Source organism: Vulpes lagopus, chromosome 23 (assembly GCF_018345385.1).
Source record: "Vulpes lagopus strain Blue_001 chromosome 23, ASM1834538v1, whole genome shotgun sequence".
NCBI classification, from domain to species: Eukaryota; Metazoa; Chordata; class Mammalia; order Carnivora; family Canidae; genus Vulpes; species Vulpes lagopus.
This window is the reverse complement of record NC_054846.1, coordinates 51,041,109-51,062,627: the sequence shown is the minus strand read 5'-3', so window position 1 is coordinate 51,062,627 and position 21,519 is coordinate 51,041,109. Positions and strand designations below refer to the sequence as shown.

At 56.5% G+C, this 21,519-nt stretch overlaps 1 protein-coding gene across 4 annotated transcripts in view; it reads left to right on the top strand.

The window, feature by feature from the left end:
- Positions 1–21,519, top strand: part of TRABD2B (TraB domain containing 2B) — a 205,450-nt gene that overhangs the window by 166,929 nt on the left and 17,002 nt on the right. For 3 of the 4 annotated variants that reach the window (XM_041738386.1, XM_041738384.1, XM_041738387.1), the window contains exons 3-4: positions 6,006–6,152; positions 11,849–12,023. In XM_041738386.1, the coding sequence (XP_041594320.1) occupies positions 6,006–6,152; positions 11,849–12,023 (322 nt within the window). The remainder of the gene's footprint in view (positions 1–6,005; positions 6,153–11,848; positions 12,024–21,519) is intronic. The other variant, XM_041738385.1, reaches the window with a different exon arrangement.

The following is a 21,519-nucleotide window of genomic DNA, read 5'->3' as shown; positions in this document are numbered from 1 at the left end:
TGACAAGGAGTCTTCTGTTTCTGCCTGCCCGTCATGTGCTCACGGCTGCTGTTTAGAACTACCTTCCTCTCCTTCCACTATCACTACTGTAATCCCTTTATCTTTTGCAAGCACCTCAGCTGGTTGCGGTTCCCACCTGGTGGGATGACCCAGAGCTTCATTCCTGAAGGATCTGGGCTACTAGTAGTCCTGCCTGGATTGAGTTGTTGTGGTTTTCCATTGACGTTGGCTAATCACTGGGCGTGGTGATCCGAGGAGGCACCCTGAGGGATCTGGTGTGCTGCAGACGTCCTGTGCTCCCCCTCCCTGTGGGGCAGCAGTCCATTTTCCCTGCCCATCAGGACCAGTCATGCCAGCTAGCACAGTGACTCCCTTCTTTACCTGTTGACTCAGAGGCATGAGGAGCTCTAAGTGGCCGGAGGCCATCTTAATCCCCTCTTCAATGGAATCATTGTTGTGTGTGTCTAACATGCTAGATACCAATGCTTCACTAATCGTTTTGTTTATCCTCTGTTTACCCCCAGCATGTAAGCTCCATGAGAGCAGGATCTGAGTCTGTTCTGTCCCTAACCAGACCGCCAGCATCTAGAACAGTGCCTGGCACATGGCAGGTACTCAGTAAGCAGGGCTGAGTGGGTTGGGGCCCTTGCTGTGATTTCCCTGTGTTTCAGGGTGGGTGAGAAGGGCTCATCATCCACCTCAGAACCCCAGCCCGAGAGCCAGGCGTGGCCCACGGAGCCCTGGGTTGCAGCATGTTCTCTGACAGAGGGGTCCTGCTGCTTCTCCTCACTGACGGCACTGGGCCAGCAAGTGAGCACAAGGCCTTGGTGTTCACCACCCCAGCCCATTCAGGACTGTTTACTAGACTAATCTGGAACAATAAACCTGTCCCCACCCTCCTGGCGCCTGCCTCACTCCATTCTCAGCCTGCTTTTGAAGCTGTGTTTAAATTCTGGGCCTACACTCCGCAGACACCGCGGGCCAGCTCCTGGCGGGCAAGCGCTGGCAAGGGGGGCTGCGCCGGGAGGCTCAGGTCCTCCTGGTGGCTGGGCCTCCTCACGTGTTATCCAGGGGGAGCAAGAGGACTCTAGCCTCCACCCAGTGTTTGTTATTCCATGTCAAAGCTTTATCATAAACATTATCCCAGAGTGGGCCACGGAGGCTCTGGGCGAGGAGGGTTTGTTATTCTAAAGTGGCCGGGAGCAGAAGACGTGAAGGCCCGGGAGTCTGTGACCAGTGCCAGGCTTGGGAATTCAGGGTTGAGTAAGGGGGAGGCAGAAATCAGGGTGAGGCTCTTCTGTGCCTGTACATGGGGCCTCAGAGGCCCCACTTACCACCCTCTACCGTCATGGTCAGTTGGGATGTCTGCCTCTGAGATGAGCCCCCACAGAGGTGGAAACTAAGCCCAATTAATCCACCGACCCCAGATCTCTGCAGAGGTAACAAGCAGTGTACTGACGTGGGTGATGGGGCCCTTGGGAGGTCAGAGAATCAACAGAAAGTAAATGTTTGTTGATTAAATGAATAAGTATAGTTTCCCTATATCTGTTGGAAGCACCAAGAGTGCTCATGAAGAAGCACATATTATTTTGAAGTTCCAGTCATGGGAACCTGGTCTGGAACCAGACAGACATCCTTCCGAAGCCCAGCTCTGCCCTTTACAAGCCATGTGGCCTTGGGCACTGTCTGCTTTTTTGGTGTCCCATCTATGAATCAGGACACCACCTCTGCTGGCCTTCTCCCAGGGAGAGCAGAAGGAGGCCCCAGTGGGCAGTGGGCAGTTAGGAGGATGGGCTCCAGGACTGGCCTGCCCAAGCCCAAGCATGCGTCCCATCCCTGTCCAGCTGTGTCACCTTTGGTGAGTTGCTTACTGTCTCTTTGCTGTAGGGCTGAGTTTTCTAAATCTATAAATTGAAGCTAATACTAGACTTACCTCCGAGTTGCTGTAAAGATTAAATAACATTAGCTTAAAAGATGCCTGACATAGAGTAAGTGCTCAAAAAAACATGACAACCCTATAATGAACCGCTGAGGACCTCTTTATGAGTTCCAAAGGATGGCCAGGAGGTGAGAGGTGTAGGGAAAGGGCATGTGACTCGGAGTCAACAGTCTGCCTTCCAGAGCGGTTCCCGAAAAATCTGTTTTGCTCCAGCAGTGACCCATGAACAGAGAGGCAGGCTTCCTGCCCTTACCAAGCTTTTGGTCTACACAGGCAGGGAACAGGGAATCACCTGAGATGGACACTTAATGGGATAAGTGCCACGACCAGGGGTGGGAGGCATAGACCTCACCCAGGGGTCACGAGAGTCCAGAATGATAGGCGTGGATTTCCACCCACGCCCCACCACACTGCCTGTGCCACACTGGGAATGCCTCTTAAATGATCTGGTCTCAGTTTTCTATATGGAACACGCTAATAATAAATACTCTGTGGCTATTTCTGGCTGTTTCATAAGGCTCCAGAGGAAAGACGTGTGTGGGATGAACCTGGGCTGTGCCAGTGAATATCCAGACATCCAGCCCCAATCTGTAGCTCCACAAAGGGTGCTGGGCTGGGCGTCAGACTTGGCTTTGAGTCTGCTGCCCCCAGCTTTACTGCGTGGGCCTGGATGAGTTCTCTCTTGCCCACTTTGGGCTTCTGTCTCCGGTCTCTTTTACATGATGGGGGCACAGGATGAGATCAGTGGTTCTCAGACTGGGCTCCAGGAGACCCATGGGTTCCACAAAGGAGGCTTGGGGTCTCTGCTGCAGGTCTCCTCCCATCAGTCACAAAAAGTTCAACTTTTTTTTTTTTTTTTTTTAATCTGCTCCACATATGGAGTTCTAAGTCCTTTGGAAAATAGTAACAGTAAAAAAGGATTCTGTGGCCAAGAAACATTAAAAAACAAAAAACAAAAAACAAAAAAAAACACTGGACCAGATGACCTACAGGGGTCGTTCCAGGTCCAATTTGGGAAAGTTCAAGTCTTATTATTGACCAAGCATTCTCTGACTACACGCCAGGGCCGTTCCTAGCACCCTATAGATTGTAACCCAACTCCTGGGAACACCTCCTAGCTCCACGAAAGCCACATGACTGCAGAAGTGACTCTGTGTGTCTAGAAAGGCCCAGGGGAGCCATTTCCCCTCCAGCAGGGTCTTCTGGGCACTTGAACAGATGACCTCACCAAGGCCAGGTGGTGCTGACACTGAAGAGCAGCAGGTGTATGCAGTGGCAGGGTGTGGTCACAGGAAGCCTGTGCATCCCGGCCCCCGCCCCCAGGAGAAGTGGAGCACTCCAGCTTGACGTGGATGCTTTCATGCGAGGCGTGTTCTGTGTGGGAGGAAGTGCCTGTTGCCTTAGTGATGTGCACAGCAACAGGCGGGCCACGGCCTACTGTGATTCATCCCAGCCACCAAGCTGCCATTGACCCCCTGTACCAGGTGGTCATGGATTGAATTTCAGGGTGCTCGCCAGAGTTCGGAGAAGGCTCAGAGGTGGGGTCTGACCTATCTCCAGCCAGCTCATTACAGGGTGCAGCCTGGGCTGCTGCACCCCAGCCCTATCCAGCTCTCTGCCTGCCAGAAACAAAAGTGTGGGGAGGATGGGCAGAGGGGGACCTCCCAAGGGCCCCATTGCCCACCTCAGTATGCCCCTTATTACCTGAGCTTTTCTGTTCAGATCGTGTGTTCTGGAATCATGTGGCTGATGCCACTGGTGGAAACTTATGCCACATGGAAGCAGCATGCCCCAAATGCAGAGTGCCAAAGTTCTGGGGTCTAGTCTGAGGGGCTTAATGAGGAGCCTTGAAACCCGAAGTGACTGACCACAGCAGGTGGCACTAGGTGGCACTAAGGTGCTAGGGAAAGGATGGAGTGACATCCTCTCTTCCCTGTGCAGAGAGCTGCAGATACAAAATGAGTGAGATACCAGTCCGATCTTCAAGAAGCTCAGAGCCTAACGGAAAAGCCAGGCGGCTAAATAGCAGGCACAATGTCATGTTCACGCGGGGTAAACAGAAGCATGGCGGGTCACTCGTCTATCACCTCAGTTGTGCTGGGCAGCACCAGCACTGAGCATATGCTCAGGTATCTGGACTCGGTGGCAGAGGGCCCCTGCCGGGCTCAGCTGTCCTGACTCACATAGTCTGGGAGTCTGCTGCTGGCTGGACTGGGATGGCCTTGGTGGGACAACTGAGGCAATTCGGCTCTGCCCACCCCTGGTGGGCTAGCACAGGCTGCTGTCAGGGCCCCGGAGGGACAAGAGGCAGCAGCAGCACTGGCGCCCTTCAGGCCTCTGTGCTTGTGCGTCATGGTTACTTATACCCAGAGTCAGAATGTCAGAATGAGAGGGAGCCAGAGTTCCACGGCCAAGGGCATGGATACGTGGACAGGTTAAAGTTTGGAGCCACTACTGGGTCAGTCTGCCATGCAAGGAGACTGTGGGGACCCCTCCCCTGTGGGGAGAGGCCTGACTCAGCCCCCAGGTGCTCAGAGAAGCTGCTTCCCAGAGAAGACATTTGAGCAGAGCCTGGAAGGCCAAGTCTGAATTTGCAAGTGGAGCGCAGAGGTGGGAGGTTCTCATGCACAGAGAACACGGTAGAAGCAGCCCAGAGACGGAAGAGTGCTGAGTAGTTGGGTATTTGGAGGCACGAGGGCTGGGTAGGAAGTGAGGTCATCACCACAGCAGGGGCCAGGTCACCGCCTTGCAGGCTCTACTGAAGAGCTAGGCCTTTATTTGGAGGGCAGGAGGCACCTGGGAAAGTTTTGAGGGGGTAAAAAAAAAGAAGGAAGGAAGACGATCAGATTTGTGCTTTTGAAAGGTGACTGTGGCAGATGACTATGGGACGGGGCAGGTGGGACAGGTTGCACTGGGCCCAGTGGGAGATGCTCGGGACTGAACTGGTGCGGTGAGAGGCCCACCCGGGACTGTGGTCCAAGATGGCAAACAGATGATGACGTGCAAACAGCACGAGCGAGTCCTGAGGACTGGCATGCTGGTGGCCAGGCGACGACAAGGACAGGTGGCTTGAGACTGCCTCCGACCTTCTGCCCAGACCCGCAGCAGCCTTCCCTGCACCTGTGCTGAAGAACTGACATCGTGGTCAGACTCCTCCCGTTGGTCGGCCAGAGGGGTCTGGGATAGTTCCAGCCCCAGGTGTGCAGAATTGAGCAAGTCCCTTCCCCTTAGGAGCCTCAGTTTCCCCATCTAAAATGGGACATTTGGGATCATCTCTCAGGGCCCTCATACCTGGGGCAGGCCGTGTTCCATTAGAGCGGTGGTCCTCATTCCAGAAGCAATCAGACCACTAACGTTGTTCCCAGGGAGCCTGTTAAAAGTACACATCCTGGGCTCCCCCTCAGAGATCCCGGTCCCGGGCGTGGGGACAGGGCATCTGATACTGTTGTCCGGTGCTCTACATGATCCCCGTGCCAGGCAGGCTTGGAGAGGGTGCAGCTGTGTTCCCAGGGCCCCGCAGAGCAGCTCAGAGCGCGGAGGAGCTTCAGGGAACGTGCCAGGCGCCAGCATGGGGCCGGTTCAGAGAGCCCTGGCTCCTCAGACCTCGCCTGGGGGTGAGGGGGACCCTGAGAGAAGTGGTCTTGGTGGGGGCCTTGACATCTAAGTGGTTCTCTGTTTTGTTCGTTTGTCTTGCTTTGTTTTCCATGCTCCTGATTGCAGAATTAGTCTGTGCTCACTCAAGAGCTTCCCTAAGCACAGGAACAAGACAAATTTAGTCAAAAGACCAACTCACCCATCATTCCAAAACCCAGACACAGCTAGGTTCTCATTTTGCCACATTATGAGATTGGATGTGGGGGCCTGCGTGGACAAAGGGCTGCAGATGAGAACAGAGGCCAGCGGAGGCTTTCGGGTTGCACCACTCAGGCCTAGGCCCCACGCGCCGTCTCCGTTTCAGGGTCTGCTGCCCCAAAGTGCAGAGTGAGGCTGGCCGGGCCTGGAGGTGTCAGGGCCCTCGGCTGATCTAGAATCACAGCCCTCATTCCTCGCTCTTTCCTCTGCGCAGGTGCTGTTTGCCCTGAACCAGACCCTGCTGCAGCACGAGAGCGTGCGGGCGGGGAGCCTGCAGGCGCCCTACACCACGGAGGACCTCATCAAGCACTACAACTGTGGGGATCTCAACGCTGTCATCTTCAACCATGACACAGCCCAGGTGAGGCTCCCCTCCTCCCACCCAGAGAGCCTTTAGGTCCCCAGCTCCACAGGCCCGGCCCATATGAACCCACATGGCGTTTATTAGACACCTACGATGTGCCAGGTGCAGGCAACCTTCTCTCTGCAGGTATTCCATTTTACAGTCGGGGAAACTGAAGCTCAAAGACACAAAGAGACTTGCGCAAGCCCACACCACTTAATTGTTGAGTTCCCAAGTTATCCAGAGCAGCACTCGAGTCTGTTGTATTTGGGCTTAAGGAGCTTAGCCTCGTAAGAGCAGGGGGCCTCTGATTCAGGTCAGCCTCTGGGGAAATTAGAGGCCTTGAGGAGATGCTCGTGGTTAGAGCTTGGGCTGGAGTCCAGCTGAAGGTGTTCTGCCTTGAGTCAAGCCACCCACAGGTGGGGCAGAGAGTGAGGAGCACCCCGAGGAGCTGAGCATGACTCTGCCAGGCATCCACCTTCCCCTCTGCTGACCGTGTCCTGGCCCAGGCGCCCCGCCGCATGCACCTTGCTCTGCTGACCTGTGCCACCTGTAGCCTCCCCCACGCGATTCGTGCGTTGATGCCGCTGTGCCTCTGTTCAGGCTCCTCCCTCCTCTTTTCCTCCTGCTTGGCCATGGCCCATTGTTACTTCCTCCGAGAAGCCCCCCCGGATGCCCCGGATGGAGTTAGATGCTCCCCCCAGGCCTCTCTAGGTCCCTGTGCCTTCCGTCATGATGCTTGGTTAACCACTTATTTAAGAAGCAGTTGAGATAGAACAGATCACTTCCTTGCTCAGGACAATGCAGTGGCTCCCCACGTTTCTCAGGGTAAAAGCCAGTCTATGTAATGACCCATGTGGGCCCTGGGTATTCACCCCCAGCCCCATGTCCTCTGTCCTCCCCTCACATGCACCACTCAAGGGTGTGGGCCTCCCAGCTGTTCCATGGGCCCCCTGGGGATGCTTCACCTTTGCCCTTCCCCAGGTATCAGCAGGGCTCACCCCCATCTTAACCCAGACACCATCATCCAAGGGAGGTGGGCCCCAACTCTGATCGAGAATTGCAGCCTGGCCCCTGCTCCCACACCCTCAACCTCTTTATTAGGCTCTGCTTCCCCGCCGAGGTCTCTATCATCTTCTCACATACTTTCATATTTTGATTCATCAATAAGTGATTATTTATTGTTTGTCCTCCCCACTAGAGCATAAGCTCCCTGGGGACAGGGATTTGGGTCTGTCTTATTTATCTGTATTCTGATTGGCTGGGCCAGTGCCTGGCTCAGAGCAGGACTCTGTACATAGGTGCTGAAGGAATGAATGAAATCGTTGGTAAATACCAGGCACAGTGCTATGGGAAGGGATCTGGGGTGGTGAGGGGCAAGGCAGCCGGAGAAAGCAGCCCTTGTGGGGCTGCCAGTCTCCTAGGAGAGAATGGGACATTCCCCAAGCAAAGGCACCCAAGTGTGAGCCCTTGCTCCGAGAGAGAGAGTACAGGGTGCAGCTGGGGCCTGTGACAGGAGCAAGAGTTTATATGGACTTGGGACAAAAAGGAAGGATGCCTGCAAGGTGAGAGGTCAGGGAAGAACCCCACTTGGCCATGGACAGGAGGAGGAGGCATGTTCCAGTAGAGGCAAGAGGGAGCAGGAGGAGGAGGTGAGTTTGGGCTGGAGGTGTAACCGGGGACCAGGCTGAGCGTGCATGCCGCCCTGTACACCCTGCACCTTTCTCTGTCCTGCTGCCCTGCTGCTCCATCCTGCTGGGACAGAGGGAGGATCAGGGAATGGCTATCCAGGAAGCCATGTGGGTGTGCTCCATGCTTCATGCAGTGTAGACAGTGAAGGAAGGATCTGGAGACCCTGCAGAGGAGGCCCAGGACTCTGAGAGCTAACTCTGATCTACCTGTCTGAGAGCTCTGGGCCAGAGCCCTGCCCTGTGTCATTCGCTGGGGGAGAGGCTAGTGAGCTATGTGGCCGAGGGGACCCAGTCAACACTCAGGGTAGCCTGGGCATGAAGTAACCAGGCTGGGGGCAGGAGTGTGCAGGACAGGGCCCTGCTGGGGCCGAGGCTGACACTGAGCTGAGAGGCGGAGGAATGGGATGACCTCAGCAGATAGCAGGCTCAGGTTTCCTTTGAGCCTGATTTGCCCCTGGCAGGTGAACTGCACTGGGTCCCCTGGCGGTGTCCAGACTTGAAGCAGGACAAAGGTACAGGTGCAGGGTCCAGGATGGGGGCAGGGGCCGGGTGTACCTCAGCCACGATCTCTCTTGCCTCCCCACCCCTCCATCTCGCCTTCAGAAATGGCTCATGCCTTAGCCTTCCAAAGCTCCCAGGTCCCTTGCACCATCAATGGCCCATCATTAGCAGGGACCCGAAGGCCGCTTCCCCAGGAGGCCCTGTCTGAGCCCTCAGCCTGTGTTAGGTGTACAGTAGCCATATACTTACCATCCATACCCAGACACTTTGGAGAGTAAAAGGTCAAATATAATTAGGGGTCAGAATAAGTAACAGGCATGGGGCAGTCTAGCCTAGCCATGAAACTGGACCGTCCTGGACAAAGCAAACACATGGTTGTCTGTCAGGGGCCAGGCTCCAAGCTCCCACATCCCTCTCAAGGCACGGATCCCACAGTGCTCGGACTCCTCCCTGGGCTGTGAGCCTCATCCAGGGCAGCAGACCCAGGCTGAGGGTGCTCTGTGACCCCTAGCCTGACCCCTAGCTAGACCCATGGAAGTTCATGGAAAGTGGCTTTGGATGGATGGGCCAAAGAGCAGGGGTGAGACCATCGAGGTCAATGACATCAGTAGACCCGAGCACTTGACCACCAGGCCTGACCCTGTCCTGGTTGTGCGCCCGGGGAGCCTACACTGCAGTCACTCCCTACCCCCTGCCCTGCCCTATCTATCTCATCACGCCACCTCCAGCTCATGGCTCTAGCACCCCAGGGACCTGACATGTCCTCTTTATGGTACATCCTGCACTTAAACTTGTCACAGGAGATTTAAGGCTCCTGACAAGTCTAATGACATCATTAATTTGTTTCTATCCCAGCCCGGGCCCAAACCCAAGTCCCATCCTTGGCATGGAGCCAGGGCCCGTCAGCCTGAAATGTGCAGAGAACGGCTGCCAGCTGCCGGGCAGCCCCGGAAACCCTGGTGGCTAGCCTAACTCCGTCGTGGCTTTGACATTGACCTTTCTGGTTCTTGTCCTCGTTAAATGTCTTTAGCTCCCTAAAGAACAAATGGAGATTCGTCTTTCCACAAATGCACATTCATGGTCAAGAATCAGGAGGAAGAGCCTCTGCCGGGACCCTTGGCAGGAGGGAAGGAAAGCAGGATGCTTCCTTCATGACTCTCTGATGATTCTGAAGGCTTCTACTTGTCGGACCTGCCTCTACCCTCTGCCCAAGGCCACCCTTCACTGTAGCCTCTGCCATCGTGGGGGAAAGGTGACAAAGCCCGCTCCGTCCCCCAGGCGAGGTGTAGAAAGCTGACGTGTAGTCAAGACTTTCTTTGTGCTGTGTGCTGTGCTAATAAGCACTTTCCAAAACTGACTGTATTTAATTCCTACAACAACATATATTACTCCCATGTCACCAATTTGGACACAGAGTCTCAGACAGCACAAGGAACTTGCTAGTTACAGACAGGCAACCCAACTGGTAACTGGGAAAGGAGGGACCCCGTCCCAGGTTATGCTGGCTGTCTGACTCCAGAACCCGCATCCATAACCACTGACTGCCTCTCAGCTCATTCCCTCACGCACTCGTTCACCGATTGAACAAATATCTATTTCTTGGTACACCATCATCCACATTCTCTCCCCTGCCTGAGGCCTGAGGAACAGAGAGGACCACATTTCTAGAAATAACCCTCTGAGCCACAACTCTTCCCCCATTCAGGAGCTTCTCCTGGAGCTGCATCAAGCCCAAATGTGGCCTGCTTTGTCGGGGCTGCCAATCAGCCCTTCCCATCACTGGTGGAAGCTCCATTCCTCCATTTATCTGTTTACCAAACAAACCCCAACTTTGATTGGGCACCAATCTCTGGGCACTGGCAGGGCTGCTGCACACAGCCACTCGGGTTGTGCACTGAACAAGTTTAGGTTTCATCAGTCATATCATTGCCTTGTCATCCCAGAACAGTGAATCAGGAGTTTGTGGTGGAAAAGCCCCTCCCCTCCCACTCTGGGGAGCACCCTGGTGCCTGGCCAGTAGATATCAGAGACAGATGTCCCAACAGATATCAGAGACAGATGTCCTGGCCCCGTCCAAATCCTTGAAGGTTCAGCCTCTGCTGACGTCTCCATTTTCCTCAGAAAGAGTGTTGACAACTTGTCAGTGGCTCTAAAAGCCATGTGGCTGGGTCACATGACCCTTGGGAGCTAAGCCCTGCAGGACCTTCGTCTCTTGCCAGATGCTCCACCTAGCTAGCCCATCTATCAGAGAGGCCTCCTGTTCTGTGCATCGGCCTGAGTTGACAGAGAGAGAGATGGAAGAAGAAACTCCAGATGCAAGACATCCTGTGGGCAAGAGCTCAGAAGGTGGAATGACAGTGAGGGGTTGTGGGAAATAGAGAGTATGTTCTGACTCATGCCTCAGTCTCCCCCGTGGCCCCGTGGCTTCTTCTCAGGCCCCATCCACCATTGGATGCCATGGTGCCAGAACCCCTGGGCCTGACATCCAGGCCAGGAAGACAAAATGTTGGGAATGGAAGAGCCCAGGAGGAGGCAGTGCAGTGGGGAAGGACAGCACGACTTTATGTTCATGGTTCCAGAAGCCTTGCTGGGCAGCTGCCCTCTGTGGGGCCCGGGGGCCAGGAAGGGCAAGAGCTCTGTCCCTGGACTCAGGGAGCTCTCTGCCTAGTTCAGCAACGTGTCAGTGATGCTGCCCCTACACCCGCCCCCGGCCACAGAACTGGGTGTGGACAGTGGGCCTGGAGCTGAGAAATGGGGAAAGTTCTAGCCAGGTTGTAGACTCAACCATCATAATGGGAGGCGGCCATGAGCTGCAGTGTTTAAGGAGGGATGGAAGGGTTCCCCTGGGAGCCAGGGGGCTGTGGAGGGGAGGTAGTGGCCGCCGGGGCTCCGGCACTGGGGGACTAGCCTGTGACCTCTCCTGTCATCTCTGTAGGGTGCCCTGGGCGTAGCTCTCACATAATCCCCGTCTCACACACGAGGAAACTAGAGCCCAGGAAAGTTAAGTAACTTGGCCGAAGTCCCAGAGCGTCAGAACCGGGCCTGAGTCCAGGTGGGCCTGCCCCTGTCGCCTGTGGCCTTTCTGCTCCGCCAGGCAGCTCCGCTGACCCTCCATACCCGCTTGCTGACCCGAATTCCTTGCACGCCAGGCTGGGGGCTGATGGGAGGACAGCGAAGGAGCTGAGAACCGTCCTGCCTCGCGGACCCTGGCATCAGGAAGCTGAGAGTCCACAGGGCAGACGCGGGAGCCGTACGTGCAGCCGGGCTCTCCTCCCCGCACTGCTACCTCAGTGGCTGTGTGACCTTGCTCAGTCTCTGGATCTTTCCACTCTTGCTTTCTTCATCTGTAAAACTGGAATGACCACACTCCTCTCAAAGCGTTTTTGGAATTGATGAAAAACCCAGACCAAATGTGTGGCCCACCGAAGGGGCACTTAGGCTCCGCTGCCGGGGTGCGTTTGCGTAAAGCCCCGGCCACCCCGGCCCGGGAGCACTGAGGGCGCCTCTGTCTTGCCCTTGCAGCTGCCCAGCTTCATCAACACCACCCTCCCGCCGCACGAGCAAGTGACGGCCCAGGAGATCGACAGCTACTTCCGCCACGAGCTCATCTACAAGAGGAACGAGCGGATGGGGAAGAGGGTCATGGCGCTTCTGCAGGAGAACGAGGACAAGATCTGCTTCTTCGCCTTCGGAGCAGGTTTGGGCCGGCGTGGGGAAGGGCCTGCTTGCAGAATCGTGGGGGGCTGGGAGGTTCCGTAGACCCTGTCCTGGTCTGTCCTTCATGCAGGAGGAGGCGCAGGCCGGACAGAGCAGGGCAAGCCACGCGGCCCACTCCACGGTTTCCAGCCAAGGCTTCTCCTGCATTAGGCCCCGTGGGCCAGAGGAGGGGCCGAGCCAGGGCCGGGCGGCTTCGGGAGCCCCTCGCGCCCCAGGAGGCCATTCGGAGGGCTCAGACGGGAGCCGGGGCCCCTGGCAGCCCAGCCTGGAGCCTACCCGGTGGAGCCGGGCCACGCCTGTAAGCTCCGGCGCCCCACACCCCGACCTGTGGCCCGGCCCGGCCCGCTTGGGGCCGCTTGACCTTGCCCGGTACCTGCAAGGGCTCAGGCCCCTCTTCCGTGCATGGGCGGTGATAGCAATGATCATCTGATGAATTGAAAACTGCTATCTGGGGAAGCGTTAGACAGATTAGCGGTAACATTTCAATTACCTAATGGTAGGGACTCAGGCTGGGGCTCCCTCACCGTCATCGTCAGCACCCTGAGTCACTACAAGCTTGATCACCCCGCCACGGGCCGTGAGCCTGGTGCTTCTCCTCTGGCTTCTTTGTGCAAAGGGAAGCGCGATGTCCAGGTGCAAGGCTTGCTGGCCCTCCCGTCTCTTCCTCCCTCTCCTCCCTCACTCCTTCCGTTCCCTGTGCTGTCTCCTGTGATGACAGCGATGTCTACCATGGGACCAGGGGATCGCATTTGCCTCCTCTGTCGGTCAGCTTTGCCTGCAGAGCCACAGGATAGAAATGGATCTCTTGCTCACATGGGTGCCGTCCACCTCCTGCTGCCTGACAATGAAGGGAGAAGGGCCGTGCATGGGGTGCTGGGGGTGAGCCCTCACGGCTGCTGCCTCTCCGCCCTCCCTCCCCTGCCTGCCCGCTCAGGCCGCGCGTCCCTGTAGCCCAGGACCGTGCCAATTCTGCAGTGGGCACATCCACCGAGTGAGGCCTGCCTCCCCCGCTCTGCATTCAACCCCATACACTTCGAGGGGAGAGCCAGGACCCCCGGCTGTGCCTATCTTCCCTCCTGGGGGGCCCTCAGCACAGGAGAGGCTCGTGGGACAGCCTCTGTGAAGCCACACCTGCAGCTGGACCAGAAAAGTCCCAGATTGTGTGGGAGCACTGCCACGGCCTCCCTTCCCCTCTGGCAGCCTCAGTTTCCTCATCTGAACAGAAGGATTCAGAAAGTACTTGGGCAATTGGTGATTCCAGCGGCTACTTAAACAGTTTTCAGAGGAGAGGGGTTCCCATAGGGGTGTCCGGAGAAGCCAGCAGGAGCAGGACCTTGGCTAATGGAGAGGGCAAGGCTACTGTCCAGGTGCAGAACACATCCTGGGGACCAGGCATGAGTCAGGACAGCTTTGTGGGTGGTGAGGAGAGTAAGTGCTCCCCAACACACCTGGTCAGCATCCAGCTGCCTCCCTACTGCTCCCTCCATGGGCATCTGGGCAGTGCTCCTGCTCCGAATGGCCCTTCACTGACTATAAATGGGGAGGCATTCTGAGTCAAGCCAGCCACCAGGCTTCTCTCCAAGTGTAAGAGGAGCCCCTGGTGAGCCTCGTCCTTGAGGGAGGCCAGCAAGAGATTCAGCATTGCACATGCCCCACCTGTCCCAGGGCCTGAGACCAGAGCCACCAGGGTCCGAGGCTAGCTCTTCCCTGCAGGTGAGGAAACAGGAGAGGCTGGAGATGAAAATCACAGCAGTGTGGTCTCTGGGCACCGGCCTGCTTCTCCTGAAACCCACGTCCGTGGAGACACAAATGTCCACTCAGGGACCATGCCCACCTCCACTTTCTTCCCCATCTTTGAAATCCAGCTGGTCCCTGGCTGGTCCAGTTGACAGACCCCTGAAAAGGCTCATATCCATCTACTCTGTCCATCCCCAGGGCCACTGTCCCCATCCAAGCCTCCATTAGCCCCAGCCCAGCCTTCGTTGCCTGTAGGCTGCTCCCCACAACATAGCCGGTGACCCCTGCTGGCTCTGTCTCCCACCCCGCCTTGAGTTCTGGGAGGGCACGCGCCACATACTCACCCTGTGTCTCTAGTAGCATGTAATAGGTTTCAAGCTTGATGAGTGTATGAAAGAATGAATGAGCGGAAGGACAAACAAGTGAATGAATATGGACCAGATCTTCTCCTCCTGGTCTCAGCTGGGCCTGGTGGACAGGTCAGGGCAATGTGAGCTCCACCTCGGCTCTCAGAGGCCTGCTGTCCAATAATAAGCCCAGAGCCCTGCACAGATCTTGCCGGCAGCTGCCACTGGAGGCCCAGCCGCCCCAGAAACAATGGTCTACACTGTGCTGCACATCTACCCTCAACCTGAGAATTTCAAAGCTGGATGCAGCCTCCAAACTCAAGCCTGCCCACCTCTTCCGAGCCCAGGACACGCTGAGGTCCCTATAGGCCAAGATACGGGGGAAGCTCCTGGCAAGTCAGGGACGGAGGCCAGACTGGAGCCCAGGCTCAGGAGCTCTGATCTAGGGGGCTCTGTTCTTAGGTGTAGTCAGGGAGCCAGCTGTGCAGACGTGTGACAGCCACTGTATTGGCATGGGACACGTCCACACGGCCCGCAGCCAGAAAAGTCCACACCTGCCTCATGGCGTTCTTACGGCCATGTGGCTCCCGCATCCCACATCCTATGCCCAGCCGAAGATTTGCGTGCCCCGCTAGGATGAGCATCTTGGGCAGTGTGCAGCCTTCAGACAAGCTGCAGACACTCTAGTCCTCTACATGCTCCTGTCTGGGCGCCTGTCAGTCCCATCCCTGGCCCCCCTAGACCATCGGGCACTGACTCTTACTGCACATTCTCTGTCTGGTCCTCAAACAAGGCCCAGGTCCCCCAAGGCTATGAGAAGCAGGGGAGGGCCTCTGCCCCTGGAAACAGGCCTACCCATCCCCCAGGCGTGGCTGCTCATGCAAAGGCCTCTCAGATCCAGGTTCATGGTGTCTCTAGGAAAAATGTCAGAAAACAGAAACGTGATGCTGAACCAGGCCCCTGCTGAGCTTCTGCTGTTCTCTGACAGACCAGCCTTAGAGGCCAGCCTCGGGCTCTGAGGCTCTGGAGAGCCTCCCCCGTCTGCCCTTCCCTCCCACAGTGCCCGTCCAGACCCTTCCCCAGCCCACCACTGCTCCAGAATCCTTCCTGAATGCCCAGGGGCACAGACTGGGGTTTCCAGTGCTGATGGCAGTTGGCCACCCCCTCTCTGTTCTGCTCTATGGAGACATTCGGGACAAAGAGTAGGAGGTTTGGTGTCAGGATGCCTGGGTGTAAAGTGTGCCTCCACCACTGTCAGCTAAGAGACCCTGGGAAAGCCATTTCCCCTCCGAGGGCCTCAGTCTCTTCATCTGCAAAATGAAGATACCTGCCTCATCAGATTGTGCTCAGTATGTTCATTATAGATCACGGGTTAAAATTCTCAGCCACGGTGGAGGGATCTTTATAAATAAAAACTCCTCCTGCGAGCCAGCCACCACTCCACGCTCGTGGGGTATCTTACCTTGGATCCCTGCAATGACTCCATGAGGTGGGGTTTATGATACTCCCTTTGCAGAAGGAAGCTTAAGTCCCAGAGAGGAATAACAGCTTCCTCAAGGCCACACAGGCGGACTTTCAACCTGAGCCCTGGTTTTAGGGTCCCAGTCCTCACGGTTTCCTCCATGCATGGGGCCCTTGCTCTAGAATTCCAGAAATGGTTACAATTGTGGGAAGGGCATCTTTTTATCTGGAACATCCCACAGAAGAGTAGTGTCAGTGATGTCAGTGTCGGTGGTGTCAGTGATGTTTCTGTAGCAAGGCTCTATTTGACCCCTATTGAAGGTTATTCAGTGGGTTCAGGGGCACCCAGGGTGTGAACATGGGTGATAGTTCTCAGTAGTCCTGGGTGACATCTAGAGACCCAGACGGAAGCCCTGCCTCTCCAGGAGGTGGCTGCGGCCAGTGTGCAAACCTAGATGTTCTGGAGCGACCTAGACCACTGCCATGGAAAGGAGTGCCCGCCCCCAGGGGAGGGAAGGCCTAATTCTCCACTCTCAGGCTCAAGGACAAGCTGAGCCTGCCGGTCCCCCAGAGATCTTGTGCAGGTTCTTGGATTTCTGTTCCTCTGTAAGTAGCAGAAAAATAGGTATGAGGTAATGAGTTTTTATTAACTAAATGTCTTTAATTTACAAGCTCATCTAATATTCTGAAATTATCTCCTTTCTACCATGTTTGAAGTTAAACAAATATCTTTTGCTTTAAAAAAAAAAAACAAACAAAAAAAAGTGGTAATATAAAGCAAAGGGAGCTTTCAGAGGCCTTACTTGACCAAAGAAAAAGTTGGTAACTATACTGTCCCCCCTGCCTACCCCCTTTTCTTACCATGGGACAGAACTGAGCATGCCTGAAATGTGATGGAAAGAATGCCATAGGAGGGGTGAGGCTGCTCAGAGGGGAAAAATACTCACCCAGGCTTCCAAGGAGGCAGGAAGAGTGGGGCCAGAGCTCAAGTAGAGGGTCCGGCATGGGTAAAGGCCACCTCCTTACCTGCAATTGAAGCAGGAAGGAGGCCGGCAGACGGGTACTTGCTAGTGGGAAAGTCACCCGATGGCTTTCTAATCAGAGCTCCACTTTCTAGGGGGGGCGGGGGGGGGGAAGTCATCTGCAGAGAATGAGGAAGCAAGTGGAGGAGGGTTCTCGGTTTAAAGAGAGAACATTGGCGTAAATGCAAGCAAGACTGGCCGTAAGAACTGGCATGGACAGGAAGTTAAGCAGGTCTCTGGGCCGACTGCGATCGATGCGTGGTGGCTGCCTGGAGCCTGGTGGCGTAGAGGATAATAAAGCCACATCCGGGTTCAGCACAGAAAAGGTCTTGATTGACTGGTGATGTCGGCCCTGGGCCCCGAGATCTGCTCCGACCGCTAGGAGCACAGACACTGACCGGCAGTGAGGGCCCGCCAACCTGTGGGGGCTCCAGTCACAGCAACACCGAACAGCCAGGGTGTAAATGTGAATGCTGTGCCCTGGGCCTTCTCCTGATTTTGGCCAGCACCCCCTGCTCAGTGAGCATCCCACTGTGTGGGAGCTACCCCACGGCAGGGCCCACGCCTTCCCAGAATCGCCAACACCCAGGAGACATTCTACAAAGACCAAATGGCCCAAAATCCGAATCAAGTTCATTAGGTGTAGTCACACGGTATCGCCTGGGCCCCGCAGAAGCGGGGAAGGAAGTCTGTGTCCTGGGCACTAAAAGAAAATTGTAATTTTGTCCCTAGCTCCGGGGAATTGGGCCTTCTTGAGATGTGTTTACTTGTCAGCTATCCCAGAATCTGGAATGGACTAAGTGATGTAGAGGTTGGCAGAGCTGGGCTGGAGATGCAAACCAGACCCGAAGGTGGACCACGTAATCACTAGGTCCCATTCACTTCAAACGCTAGAACTGATAGTTACCGTACTTTCCAGAACCCTGAAGTGCTACAATCTGAATATGGTTCTACCTTCTGACCTTCCAAAGCCCTTTGATCCTCTTGTTCTCGAGTGGGGTGGCTCTAACACCCCAGCAGCCTATCATCCGGGCTTCTCCCGTTCTAGTGTAGTTTGCTTCAGTCACCCTTAGATTCGTGGGAGGGTGTGGGAGCTAAGATCCCTCCCTGCGGGGCTGCTGCCACCTGCCCCACCTGGAACAGAGGTCCAGACGGGGAGTGGGATTCGAAGAGCCCTCAGGCGGGCTGTGTGTGCAGCAGAGAGAGGTGCCCCAGCTGCCGCCGAGCACCCGCACATCCAGCTCACCCAGCGTTAGGGGGAGCCCAGGGCCGCAGGCTCACACTCAGAAGCACTCCGGGGACCAGGACACAGGCCGATTGAGGTGAAGACCTCTGCTTGAGAGAAGGGCTAGAAGCCCAGCCTACCGACCACCGTAACATCTTTCATGTTAATAGCAGCGGCCACAGCATCCTGCCAGTGGCATCTCCTGCCTGAAGGACATCCATATGACCCTTGTGTCCTCGAGTCCTCTTAGAGGAGGCAGGATGGTATTTATTATTCCATTTGGCAGACAGGGACATCAAGGGGCAGATGGCAAGTGAGAGAAATGGAACTGGAGTGGAACGATGGTCACGTTGATAGGCCCTTCTTACTGGTGGCCAGTTCCCTCCCCCCAAAAAACATCCAGCTGCCACTTGGACCCTCTGTTCTGCTGATGGTACCCTTTTCCTCTCCTGTCTGGGCTTTCCATCACCTCCTCTCTACGCTCCCACAGCCCTGCAGGATTTCCTTATCACAGCCCTGCTTGTGCTGAGCACATTTGTCGTCCCCAGTCTAGGAAGGAAGGTAAGTCAGAGAAGGCTTCCTGGAGGAGGTGGAAACCAGTTACATTTTTTCCTGATGCTGGTCCAGCTGCCTTCTGGTTCCTCACCATGCCCATGGTCCTCAGGACAATACTCACACCCACCTCCCTCCCACCTGGCTTCTCCACTTGGTAGCCTCAGGGGCAGAGCTCACGGCTGAGCACAGAAGAGCAGCCATGTCCCACATGAGGCCTTTGAACCTTAGAAATGAGGGACCCAGCAAGCAGGCAGCCCACACCCAGCTGCCTTCTCCTCTCCCGGGGGAACGCCCATGGCCTGCCACACTCCCCACGCTGGAACATGAGGCCACAGCATCCGGAAGTGCTTCAGAATTTCCAACGGAGCTTCAAAGGGCCCTGCTTCCCACCATGTTCACATCTGGCAGCTGGCACGCCTGCTCCGGGCTGTGATCCCTGGCCAGAGTCACCCTTCCTGTTTCAGCCCAGAGCAGCCAGCCAGCCAGAGGAACATCCCATCTGCTGGCTTGTCCCCCACTGGAGCCAACCCTGCCCTGTGGGTGGGGGACAGTGGAGGACGGAGGGCCATGTCCTAGGCTGCGTCTGTGAGCCAGGATTTATGGACCATCGGCCATGGGCTCAGCACTCTTGCTAGGCCGTGAACGAAGGCCAGAGAAGAAAGTAGTCTAGATTCCAAGCATGGGCTTTGGAGCCAGACCGCCTGGGTTGGAAACCTGGTGCTTCTCCTTAGAGGAAATGGCCTGGGCAGACCAGGTACTTGGCTTCTCTGCCGTCAGGTTCCTCCTCTCGACAATGAGCCTGAGAGTCGGGGTGGCTGGCACTGGCCCCACTCAGGCCCCAGGGCAGTGCCGTCACTGGATAAATGTGAGCTCTTGGTGTCCTAAATACTTCCGAGTCCTGGCCCCTCAGAGCCTGCAGTCCCCCAAGGACGGGACTTCTGTGGCCTCTGAGGCCCCGGCAAGGTCACTACACGGAGACCCCAGAGCTGGCCTCAGCTCCAAGTGACAGTGAGGCTCAGGAGCACGTAGGCCAGCAGGGAGCTCTCCTGGGGTCCCGGGTGCTGTAAATCTAGGAAAGGAGCATCTGGATGTTGTAGAGCAGTGAGCCCTGGGCTGGGCACCACCCCCTGGGTCACAGAACCCATCACAGGCTCTGTCTCTGGGGCTCCCCCCGGTGCCTTGCCGTGACCTTGAACCACTCTGCATGGTGATCGTGTGGGTCCCGAGTAGTGTCAGGCCCCAGGAGGAAAGGCTACCGTGTCTGGCCGGTCTCAGCGTCCCCAGGGCCTGGCACGTGCCTGCTGGGTAGGAGGTCCCTAACAGTTCGCGGAGGAGCCTCTCCTGGCTCCAGCCCTCAGGGTGCAGAGTGGCCCAAACCCCAGGGCTTCTGTCCTACCGATAGGGTGGGGTGCAAGGGGGAGGCCTCCTCACCTCTAACCGGTAATAATTGAAAGAGGATCTGGTCCAAAGAGAATGAAAAGGCTCAAACCCTGGGGATTTTAGAAGAACCAACAGGATTGGTGTAGAGGGATGGGCCTGGAGCGGGGAGGTGGGGGCATGCTTCTAAGAGGAAGTGCACAACTGGGGGAGGTCCCGAGTGGGCCCCCAAGCTGGGCAACCCTCAGACAGGTGTCAGAGGCCCAGAAGCAGCTCCAGCCCCAGAGGGGGAGGCTGCCCGGTGCCCAGGGAGCCCCCACCTCAGCAGCTGCCCCCATGAAATGCCCTTTAAACACACACACTCCAAGCCCTGAACGGGCTCAGGCGAGCCCCAGTTCTGCTGCCTTCCACCTAAGTGACACTGGGGAGTTCTGGCCTCGGAAGCATCGTAGTGGCGTCAAAGTGACACTAGGAATCAGTGTCCACTTCAGGCTGAGTTCTGGAGAAATGGAGGGTGGGGTTGCTTTTCTTGGTATTTGTATCCATCCTCCCGTTATTTAACAGCAGAGCTGAGCTGAAGGCTCAGGGCTCTTAGCTTCTGACGTCCTGGGTTCTGGCAGCGTCTGGAGCAGAGCAGATGGCTAAGGGGGAGAATCAGGTTCCAGCCAGATATGCCCAGCTCCCTGGAGGGTATCTGAATCTCGGATGCGTGGGCCGGACAAGCACTCCTTGACTCTGCCTGCGCTCCCCCAGGGACGGGGCCCTCACCCCCTTACAGAGCTGGACAGTAGCCCGGGACAGTGTTCTTTGGCCCAGCTGAGACCTGCCCCCTTAGACTCATCCTGCCACGGTTCAGAGTTCCCTGGCTTGTCCCACTGCGCTGACCCTCACCACGGCCCACCTCCCCTTTCACTTCATATTCCAACCACCCGGAACCACACCCACACCCTCTTTTCCATCATGCCCCTGCAAGCGCTAAGTCCTCCTTCGGGAAAGACCTTCCTTTAGCCGCACAGCCCCAGCGGGCCTCCTTCCCTGCAGGGCCCTCGCCGCCCTGGAAGGGTTTGCGCGCCTGCCGCCCCCAGCCCACCCCGCTGCCATCTCCTCTGGGGCGCTGGCCAGGTGTCTCAGCTCCTGGCACAAGTCCGGGTGCAGGGGAGGCGTCCTCTCAGTCCTCACTGACCTAAAAATGCCCCCGCCCTGCTCCGGCCTGGCTGGCAAGACAGAAGGGAGGAAGCCCAGCCCTGCCAGTTTCCCAGGCGGACCTTCCTTGGGCCACCAGAAGCCACCTGGTGCCCCCAGGTGCCCCTGCACCCCCAGATCCCCCCCACGCAGCCTTCTCCTGTCACTTCCTCAGGAAAACAAACACCTCTGTCCCTTCACATCCGGCCAGCTAATCCTGGCAGCTAGATTAGCATTTGAAAGTTTCCCTGTGCATTAATTTCAGACAGAACATAAATATGAGCTTGGGATTCCCCTTCCAGGAGAGAACACTGGAAACCCAGTGGGCCCACTGGAGAGAAAACACGTGCACTGGCCGAGGGGAGCCCGTGGGACTTTGGAGCCTTTGTGGGAACATCTGGTTCCCCCTCCGCCCGGCCCCCCAACACTACCTTGATGTTACCCTGTTAATTGTCGCATTCTCCTTGTTGAGCACTCACGCGCTTCTCTCTCCAATCTGGTGAAGCCTGAAAGGACACACGTTGCTGACAGTTCCCTGCCCCCCGAGTGTGAACTCAGGATCCTTGGCAG